This window comes from Trichosurus vulpecula, chromosome 6, assembly GCF_011100635.1.
Source record: "Trichosurus vulpecula isolate mTriVul1 chromosome 6, mTriVul1.pri, whole genome shotgun sequence".
In the NCBI taxonomy this organism is placed as follows: Eukaryota; Metazoa; Chordata; class Mammalia; order Diprotodontia; family Phalangeridae; genus Trichosurus; species Trichosurus vulpecula.
In genome coordinates this window covers 80,142,269-80,153,378 of record NC_050578.1, presented here as the reverse complement: position 1 = coordinate 80,153,378, position 11,110 = coordinate 80,142,269, and the positions used below count along the sequence as shown (strand labels likewise).

The 11,110-nt window shown below is 37.4% G+C and overlaps 1 protein-coding gene across 5 annotated transcripts; it reads left to right on the top strand.

Moving 5' to 3' along the window:
* Positions 1-986: 986 nt before the first annotated feature.
* On the top strand, positions 987-9,433 carry EPGN (epithelial mitogen). 5 transcript variants are annotated; one of them, XM_036765435.1, is made up of 5 exons: positions 987-1,023; positions 2,060-2,122; positions 5,949-6,069; positions 7,734-7,766; positions 9,376-9,433. In XM_036765435.1, exons 1-5 carry the CDS (start codon positions 987-989, stop codon positions 9,431-9,433), a joined length of 312 nt encoding a protein of 103 aa, XP_036621330.1. The 5 variants fall into 5 exon arrangements, with proteins under 5 accessions (XP_036621330.1, XP_036621329.1, XP_036621328.1 ...); XM_036765434.1 differs by having other exon boundaries at positions 2,060-2,149; XM_036765433.1 differs by having other exon boundaries at positions 2,060-2,149; positions 7,734-7,886.
* The last annotated feature ends 1,677 nt before the right edge of the window (positions 9,434-11,110 follow it).

Below are 11,110 nucleotides of genomic sequence, written 5' to 3'. Positions count from 1 at the left end.
TACAGTTATCAAAATATTTTTTAAAAAGTTCACAGACTCAAGAACTCCTAATGTTACTATTAATTATGTCTTAATGGGATCTTTTTCTTTTAGTGATTCATTGCTTCTCTCAATGCCAATATTTGTGATGCATACTTAGTCACTATTAACCTCTGATTCCAGTATCCTGTTCTGTTTTTTCCAAAAAAGAGTAATTAAGCTTCTAGAGAGGAGTTTTACATATCATAAAGCAATAGAGAAAAATTTTAATACGAAGATAGATGTTTCTGCATTTATGAAATCTCTATATGGTAAAATAGTTTGCTTGTATAGGAGTATATTTGTACCAGAAGAGTAGAGAGTTTAAAGTAGTCTCTCCTTGTCAAAATAAATTGGCTAAAAATCATTAAAATAAGAAATTCTGGTTTGTTCTATCCTAATACACTGACAATTTTGGATAGCTCCATTCAATTCAGCAAATATTCAAGTGCTGCCCCAAATATTTGAATGAGCTATAGGGTGCCTAGTTGTTAATGGGTCTCAATGTAATTTACTATCTTTTCATTTAGACATTTTAATGGGTAAGTTGTTCTACTTCTCCAGTTTCCAAACCAGCTTATCTTTGCAGGAAATCCATATTTACCAGCAAGACCTCATTTTGTATTCTTCCACATGAACAATTGGTTCAAAGGATGCTACATTCCACTTGAAAATGGAGAATTTTTTAAAATGGTTTTACATTCTCAATGATGCCCCCCGGCAACAGGAAACTAATGTTTCAAAAGAAAACTAGATCCCACAGCTAGATAATGCTGGTTTCCTCAATAATGCTTGAGTGCCTGAAGGCCTTATGTTGTTGCCAGACATACATTTTTTTGATTGGTAAGAATTGCCAGGTGACGTTTCATGAAATATAAAAACAAGAAAGACAGAGGGAGGCCAATAAACAGAACAACCTGTCAGTCGGGAAAGAAAAAGGGAAAGAGATTATTAATCACCAGCAAGAGATGGCACTTGGAATTCCATTGTACATTCTGCTCAATGGTAGGCATTCTCTACTTTAGTCTTTGTCTGAAATGTGCATGGGATTAAATTTCTTTTCATTAAAAAGAAGTTAGGTTCCAATTACTTTTGCTTGTGACAAAGATTAGGACAGGGATACTGGGACTGAGTTTAAATTTGATAAATGTTGTTTTTCAGATCTTTTAACTCTTTTCTCTTGGAACCTATGATGGTTCTATTTTAAAACAATTACAGTATATTTAATGCCTTTAACTAATTCCAATACAACTAGGCTCAGTTAGCTGAATTGATATAATATATATATATATATATATGCATAGGTGTATATATAATATATATAATGTATGTATGTATGCCTATTCAGAAATATATACTCATATGAATATAGAGATATCTATATAAACCTGCATATGTGTATTTTATATTATAGATGTATTATACATATTTATATACCTATATCTATGTATGCCTATATAGAGATATATGTGTGTATACATACATATATACCTTTACTTATAGATAAATGTAAAGTACATAAAGGTATATTGCCCATATGTATGTATTATGTGTACATACATGTGTGTATATCATAAATGAGCCTAGATTTAGAGCAAGAAACTGAGATAGAGTTCATTTATTCTAATACCTTCATTTTACATAAGAGGAAAGTGAAGAAATAAAAGGTTCAGTGATTTGTCCAAAGTCACCTAGGTACTATAAATGGCTGAATTTGAACCTAACTTCAAATTGAGTAGGCTTTCCACCATACCACACTTTCTCTCTGTTTATTTTTAATAAATAATATTTTTCTTCTATTTCCTGTAGTCATAATAAGTGAGTCACCAGAGCGATAGTTTTACATTGTTAAAAATAAAAGAATGAAATATATGGCCATTTCAATTTCTTTATTCTTTTGGCTTCAATTACAAATGAATTCCTGATAGCTCTAAAGAACCCCAAATAGGAATAATTCCAAGATGTGCTTCATAGACATGAAATAAGTGGATTTGGGAAATTAACATGCTGGGTTATTTCCTTTTTCTTCTTCCTAATACAGCCATGGTATCATTGAGTAAAGAGACAACTGTTACTGTATCTACACCAATTACAAGCCAACAAAGTAACTGGACAGTTAACAAAACAGAAGGTATTTTCTTCGGTACATTTGTATTTCAAGTGATAGTTTAATTACTGTTAAAGAAAGCTGTATTCTGATGAAAGCAGAGTCAATTATTTGTGGTTACTCTCCTGCAACAGGCAGCTTAGCAGGATATGGTCTTGTGGGAATGTTCTAATCTGCTCAGACCAAAGAGTTGCAAGAAATGTTTAAAAAAAAAAAGAAAGAAAAGAAAAAGCCAAGACCACATTTTAGTTTAAATCACTGACCTGGCGGCGATTGCCTACTGAGAATCTGAACCCAGAAGTTCCCTTAAAACTTGGTTGTATCCAAGTCTTCTCTTGGTGAGCAAAGACCTTAACCGTTTTTAGCATTTTTGGTAACTGGCTTAATAAGGAACGAAGCATGTTTCAGCCAAGGGAACTCTGAAGAAAGTCAGCAACTGAATCCACTTTCTCCTCATTTTCAGAAAGTTCTCTTGGCGTCTGCAGAGTTCCCTAACTACCCAACCTTCCGCGTTTCTTTTAATTATGATTACAATAACTACTGGCAGCTTCTGAGCATCAGCATTTTTTCAAACCTGTTTGAACTCTCAGAGGTGAACTTGGAACGCTCATTACTTGCCAAGACCTGAGCAAAAGTTTTTATGGTTCTCACGCAAGCCACATTCCCCATGCTGCTTTGAAGGTTAGTGATGTTATCAAGCAGAAAGGAAACACCATATCCTGACCTCATAGCTTGGCAGGCAAGTAGGAGAGGAGGGTCATTCTAAATCTTTGCTTTCAGAATATATGTATTCATACTATTGAAGTAGAAAAATCATCACTCTGATTTATTGGCTCCCTTCCTGCGAGCTCCCTCCACCTATGAAATTATGTCTTCATGTCAGGACACACGCATATGCACACATATACTCATAAAACACAACTATATGGGTTCTTATGTATACACATGTGCATTACACATGGAATCATATATACACATAGTTAAACATGTGTGCATATACACATATATATATATATGCATGTGCATGCATATATATATATATGCATAAATGGCCCAATATAAACACCTAATGGACTCTACCAATAGTTTTAGACCATAAAAACTGATTTTTAATCTATCTTTTTGCTTTTGGTTTTTTTTTCCCCTTTAAACATCCAAACATGACAAGAACCATTAGTAACTTATTTTTGTAGGAAATCCATATTTGTAGGCAGCAGCATTTTATCTTTCCTCATGAAGACCATTCTGGTTAAACAGATGTTGGTTTTCACCTAAAATTCTCAAATTACCGGCAACATGCCTCTGTTCTATGTTTTTGTAGCAGTCCTATCTCAGATCATTCTTTAAACACAATGCTTTGTGTCATCTGTGAAGGAAAAGTTGGCAATATTTTGCCTAGCTTCCTTTAAAAAGGAAGAAAAAAAATCTGTCTTCTGAATATGTGCTCTTTCTCTAGATAAGCAGCTTTCATATTTATTGGACTCTGAAAAATATTGAGAACGCCCTAAAGAGCTTTGCTTATATGGATTACATCTATTGATATTTACTGTTTTCAAAATGAAAGTTTCTTACTAATATTATACAAATTTTGATACTGCAGACCCTTTGAAATGGTCGTGGAATCTCTTTGCTTATATTTTGAGAACCTTTGCTCTAGAGACGTCTTCATTTCTTTAATTTTCTCCTTTTCTTTCTCAAATTACCTAGACAAGAACTAGGTATAATTTTGAGCTACTATTCTTGATGAGTCTGTGTTGCTACCAAAATAATGGCGCTGGAAGGCACTGGAGAGTCATCCAGTCAGTACAGAGTGATGAAGTGAATTGGCCTTCTTCATACAGTGATCAAGAATGTGAGTCAGGCTTTGAACTCTAAGCCTAATGTTCTTTCTATAAGAACAGTTTTCATTTCCTCAAATTTAAGCATCAAATCAAAAGATTAGATTAGAAGCACAGATTGCACAAAACTACAGATAAGTATTTTAAAGGTAATTTTCAGCATACACCCATCAGCATCTGTGAGCAATCACACAACCTATGTTTTTGAGATCCAGTTCCTCTCAACCCCCCCACCCACCTCAGGAGACAACATTTGAGACTTTACTAGCACATTTAGTATGTCAAACATTAAAAAACCTAACAAAAATAAAATAAAGGCAAAACTTCATCCATATAATAACTAAGATGTACTTTTATAATAATATGCCAAGACAACTTAGTTACTGGTTTGCAAAAAGAGCTCATTAATAAGTCACTTATGTTCACCGAATGGACCCCAAGGTAATATTGAGTGAGTTTTTTAGGACTCGTGGAGCCTTAGAGAACTGGATCTTGGTTCCTTAGAGAAAACACTATAAGGTTCCCGTCCTTAAATGAGTATTATGCCCTCAAAGGGGGCATGGACCAAGGCAAAGATCTTCTAATGACTCTATGATTTATGGTGATCTATAACATATGATTATAGAGTCAGAGCTGGAGGGGGCCTTAGAGGTCATCTAGTCTAACTCCCTCATTTTGCTCATGAGGGAAACTGATGCCCAGAGAAGTTAAGTGATTTGTCAAAAAGTCACAGAGGTGGTGAGTGATAGGATAAACTTGAAACTCTGATTCTCAGACCCCAGAGTCACTGTGAGATGAGCTCTTTCCCATAACAATTCTTCTGGGTAGGTTCACCAAGTCATTGATTATTTGAATCCTTCTGCTTTGCCTTGGATGATGTAAGTGAACTGCTGGTGTTGGGAGTACTGTGCCAAATATGCCCAAGTAGAAAAGGCCCCTTTTCATCATATCCAGGAGTTAGCTGGAAAATATTGCAAAAGGAACAGAAATAATCCCTTCTTGGGGGATACAAAGTTATAGTTCTCCCAGGCTCAAAAGAAAAAACTGGACTTCATTATTTGCCTTGGCATTTGATACATTGCAACATGCTTGTTTATTCTAGGTAGAAGTTTGAGTCCCAACTTTTTGGGGGCTTCTTTTCATAGTCACATAAGTTCATGAATTTTAGTTCTTTAGGTTACAATAATGGATCCAATGGAAAAAAAGAAGTTATTTCTCCAATTTCTATTGTTATGTCTTACATTTGTATGCATGTGTGTGTGGTGTGTGTGTGTATGTGTGTGGGTGCGCACGCGCAAGCGCGTGTGTGAAAGAGAGTGGGGAGAGAGACAGAGACAGAGAGAGAGAGGGAGGGAGAGAGAGAGAGAGAGAGAGAGAGAGAGAGAGAGAGAGAGAGGGAGGGAGAGAGAGAGAGGGAGAGAGAGAGAGGGAGAGAGTTTAAAGAAAAAAAGGGAAAGGAGAGGAGAAGGAAGGCATGTTAGTCCTCACCCCTGAGGCAACTCCTAGAGGAATTCCTGATGTAGGTATAGAACACATTGTCCTTTTCTCAGAAGGTGAGAGGATTGAACTCAATATCTCACATCATAGTGAGTGATGAATTTTAATATATGGAAACGAAAAGAGAAAGAACAGTAATTATGTTTATTTTCATCCCTTCCCTAAAAGAAAATGATTAGAAAAGTGGTAATTGTTAGTGCTAGGAGAATAGAATCAATGCTGCCATCTTTTGGTGAGTTTGTGCACATACACTTCAAGTGCCCCTCATTATGAATTCTGAACTTGAGAGAAAAATCAGTCCATCCCTCCCTGTAATTGTTTAAAGACTAGACTGGATACAATTAGCTCCACCCTCTGAGCAACACTTGTGGCAAGATCAGTGGTTCCAAAGTTGAGGCAGCCAAAGGAAACTAAAAGGGGAGGGAGGGTGCTTCCTTGGCTCTCTGGCCTTTTAACCCTAATAGATTGTTCATGTTTCCTTCTCTCAGCTGAATACACAGAAGGGCTCATAGCCCTGAAGTTTTCTCACCCTTGCCTTGCAGACCATCATAGCTACTGCATCAATGGTATCTGTGCATTCCACCATGAGCTCAAAAAAGCCATCTGCAGGTAAAGGAAATAAACACAACCCTCAACCATACTTCCCCTTCTTACCTCCCCCCATAATAACATCTTGCTCAACTGGTGGTCTCATATCAACTGGCAAACAAATCTACTCAAACCAACTTAAAGAGACACAGGGTCTGCAGAGGACTTGTAGTGACTTTTTTGGAAGAAATCAGGAATTTGATTTATATTTAATTTCTACAGTATGATTTCCCAATGACCAAGAGCATTTAGCTAACCTGCAATTTCCAAATTACCCCTGTGAGTTAGGGATGCGGAGGAGACGACTCAGACTTGTGATTTTTTCCTGCGGAAACATTAGCAATTTAATATCTAATTTCTGCCTTGGAGAGTTGTCTGGCATCAATTACCAAGAGCTTAAGCGATTTGCCACAAGTCAATTGTACAATTCAACAGACATTTATTAAATGCCCGCTATGTGCCAGGCATTGAGCTAGCTTGGAGGGATATAAGCCAAAAGGGGGGAGAAAACAGCATTAGGCACAAAGCTAGGACTTAAATACAGATCTTCATGTTGCTACAGCCAACTCTCTAGCTACTACACTATCAATGGGAGCTCTCAAAAGGTAGTCAGGCAATAGTTATTAATGTAGAGATGAAGACACTATGACCTAAACTGCCTTTGATATAGTAAAACAAGCAGTGGAGGAAAATTAAAAGACCTAGCTGGCTATTAGTCTTGTTTCTGTGCTTAAGCAAGCTCATGGGATTGTAGAATTGTAGATAAGAGATAGAAGGAACCTCAGAAGTCACTAAGTCTCACTTCACTTTACAAATTAGGAAACGGAGGTGAAATTGAGGGGAAAGAAATGACTCCACTAGTGTCTCACAGATATTAAGTGCCAGATTTGAGCCCATGTTCTATGAGTCCAAATACAAAGTTACTTCTTTTTCTGAGTTTTCATCTCTCTATCTGAAGGGACATTTGGTGTAGTGGATAGTACTTAGGCTTTGCCATCAAAGGACTTGGATTTAAAATCTGGGTCTGCCATTTATTACTTGGGTGGCTTTGAGCAAAGGCATCTCTCCCTTCTCTGGGCCTCAGTTTCCTCAATTGTCAAATAAGAAGGTCGGACTCAATGACCTCTGAGGTCTTTTCCAGCTCCAAATCTATGATTCTATGAGGTGTACAATGTCCCACCTCAGACTCATGTAAGGTGTGTGTGACCCTGAGTAAGCCACTTCTCTCTGGGCCTTAGTTTCCTCAGCTGTAAACTGAGGAGGTTGGACTGGGTAGTTCTCCAATGATTCAGGTCATTCTCTAAGACTAGTTTCAGAGAAGTTGCAGATCTGTACTGATGAGGGCAGGTTCCTCAGCTGAGAATTCCCTTTGCTAGTCAAATTACTGACCAGACACTGGATTTTTATTTAGACACCGAGTTTTCATTCTGATCAAAGGAATCATATTTGAGACCTTGATAAAAATCGTTTTGAGAAAAATAACAATGACCTTGTTTAGCTAATTTGATACCTTTGACAGACTGAGGATTATGTCCTATCTATAATTCCTGCCTTCCTAATTTAGATGATTTTCTCCTTTTCTACAGCATTTTTCTTGCATTTCAAGCATTTGTTGATTAGTCACTGAAACTTTAATTTCTTTTGTACCTCTACCATTAACATTTTTAAATATATATATATTTTAGATGCACTACAGGTTATACTGGAGAAAGATGTGAGCACTTAACATTAAATTCATATGCTGTGGATTCTTATGAAAAATATATTGCAGTTGGAATTGGTGTCGGATTGCTATTAAGTCTCTTCCTTGCACTTATCTACTGCTATGTAAGAAAGAGGTACGGATCGAGAAGGAATGTGGCATGGACAGCATTGTATTGAAATGCAGACTACAAATCTGGCAGGATCATTCATGACAGCAGTTCTGGTACCTTTTTCTTTGTTTTTGCTTTTTCCCCAAGAATCCTAAGGAAAGGAGTAGGAAATGCATACCAACATCTACCTTACTGCCCAGCACAAAGTTCGCATTTAGTAAATATTCCTTGAATTGAATCCTCAGTGGCAGTGTATAGCTACAAATTCCAGCTTTTATTACCATGTTATCTTAGTCCCATCAAAGGTAAAAATTAACAGACTTGTAGCAGTGCCCAAGGTGGGATACCTACTTTGGGATTCTGGAGACAGCTTTCAAAAAGTCAGAGCTCATAAACAAGGTAGTTTGTCAGTATCCTGTCATCAGGATAGTGTTAAGTTAGTTATTACTATCTATGATTACTTGACACCCTCCCTTCCTCATCTCTCCTCCCCACCCCCCACCCCACTTTAAAGTCTTCTTTCTTGGATTAGTACCTTCTAGCTCTTGGAAGAAGACCCTGTTCTGGTGGTGTTGGGTGTATTTTTTGGTGGGTCGAGTGAGAGAAATTGGTAGGACTCTTCCTACTCTCCTCCCCCAAGCACTATGCTAGAACATATAGGATCATAAGAGGAAAGGACTTCAGAGGCCATATAAACCTCATTCTACAGATGGCGAAACTGAGGCCCAAGGCAGTTAAGTGATTTGACTAAGGTTGCATAGACACAATACCTAGTAGACATTAAACACACACACAGGCACATGTTATTCCTTTCTTTTTGTTACTGGTATAGCAGAGAGTTAGTCTTGGAACCAGGAAGAGTTGGGTATAAATCCTTCCTCTAACACATATCTGCTCTCTAAGCCCAGGCAAGTCACTTAAATTTTCAGTGGTCTAGCCACATTCTTGAGAATGTAAGTTACAAAGAAGGCACAGACATTCATGGGTAGTAAGAGTTTCCTTATCTGGGGAGCTCCTTCCATCTATGAAGTCACAGGTCCAGGCTCAGTGCCCACACATGAAGATGTAGAAGTAGAAGAGAGGACAGAGCTGGTTTTGTTTCACTTTTATGGATGTGGATGAGACGACCACAGTCAGGGAAGTAAAAGGAAAGGAAGGATAAAGTTTGATACTTACATCACATATGTATGTCGTAGAATTATGTAAAAGACCATTATTGTCCTATTTAATACATACACTATCGGATAATGTAAGACCCTGTTATATTGCTAACTGAATTTATATCAGTCTTCCATCATTCTAGAATTATCTTTAGTTGTTGAACTGGTGTTGAATTCAAGACTTTGTTTTAGGTGCATGAAACTGCATGTAAAAGATCTCTATTGTTTGTGCCATTCAAATCCAATTGTTATAAGATTTTGTTATATTGCTAACTTAATTTCTATCAGTCTTAGTTTGTTCTGTAATTATCTACAGTTGTTGACTTGACAGTGAGTTCAATGCTTTCTTTTAGATGCATGAAACTGAAACCTCCTTATAAAGTCTGCTCTGGAGAGATGAGGCCACTGTGAGAAGTGGGCATGATATTATTGGTCAAAGCAGATGTGGATCAGTACTGAACTGAAATTTTTCAAGGGAATTCAGCAAAATACCATGCTCTGGGTGAATAAAATAAAAAGAAGAAGAATAGATAAAGGACTTGATATTCTAACCTACACTCCGAGTTCCCGTGGACACATGGGAATACATGGAAAAACTTGATTTTGACAAGACTTGACAGCACTAATGAAGACTATCTTGGGAGTTTTGGATGCAAGAGTAATTGACCCTCCCTGAATTTTTTTTTTGGTTTTATTGGTCTCAATACAAGAGCACTTGGTGTTTTTATTCTGGTATGTCAAGTGTGGATTACTGCAGTCATTCCTGCAAGAGCCAATCAATTCAATACAATACACTCTTTGCTGTAGAGGAGATTCATGTTTAAGCTATAGGTTGGACTACATGGCTTCTGGAATCTCTTCTAGCTCAAAGAATCTGTCATACCAAAGTTCCATGGAATATGGATGGGAGAAGAGAGACATTTTCACAGAACTTCCCCACTATGTGGAAGGCCCTGTGCTAGGCCACAGTTTGGAAAAGCACTATAGCCATACTTGGTCCTGAGGCCTGTTGTCTACTGGCAAGTAGGATCAGCCCCTTTTGGCTTCTTGTCTGTCCACAATGTGGACCTGCTCCCTTTAAATAAGCTACTTTTATGGCACCGGAAATGAATGTGAGAACTATTATTAAAACAAAACCAGTGTTATTGAGGCTCCAGTGGCCCAGGCATGAAATCAAAGTGCAAACTCTTATTTCTAGAAATGAAAGGTCTGTAGAAACATTATGAACAAGTTACCCTATCACTGACATGCTTATTAAGGGAGGTGAATGATCTTCAGAAGGAATAAGAGTCTCAAGCCAGTGACCACTGTCTTAAGGAGTAAGAATTGAGCAAAGCCTTTGTTTCTCTAGATGGATCCTAAAATATTGTTCCCCAACCACATTGGTCCCCTCGATTCATAGTCTCTTTCTGCTAGCAAATGTGTGATGTTGGTCGAAGCAGATGTGGATCAGAACTGAACTGAAATTTTCCAAGGGAATCCGGAAAAATACCATGCTCTGGGTGAATAAGATAAAAAAGAAGCATGCAATGTAGCAGCAATAAGAAAGTATAATAATAATATAAAAGTATAATAAATAAGTCATGTCTAAATAGGTCTATGATCCAGAGTTAGCCCTTAAATTTGGACTGACAGGGTGAGCAAGGTCATTTCTTCATTGGCTTATGATGTATGGGACCTTTCTTCACCATTTCTTAACTATATAGATACATAAAAGATGTTGAGTTGGAAAAAAAATATAGCAACAAAACATTAAAAGAAGTCAATAGATCAGGACTTTGGTTCAAGTTGATTATCATTGACTCTCCAAGTGACTTTAAGCAAATAACTTTTTATTTTTAGGCCAAAGTTTTTTTTCTCTTTAGAGTATGTGAGGTGGACCAGAGAATCTCATATCATCATCAATCATCATCACCACCATCATCGTCATCATAATGGCAGCTAGGTAGCACAGTAGAGTGTTGGGTTTAGAGTCAGGGAGATCTGAGTTCAAATCCAGTCTCAGACACTTACTAGCTGTGTGACCCAGGTCAAGTCACTTGACACTGCTTGCCTCAGTTTCCTTATCTATAAAATCAGCCGGAGAAG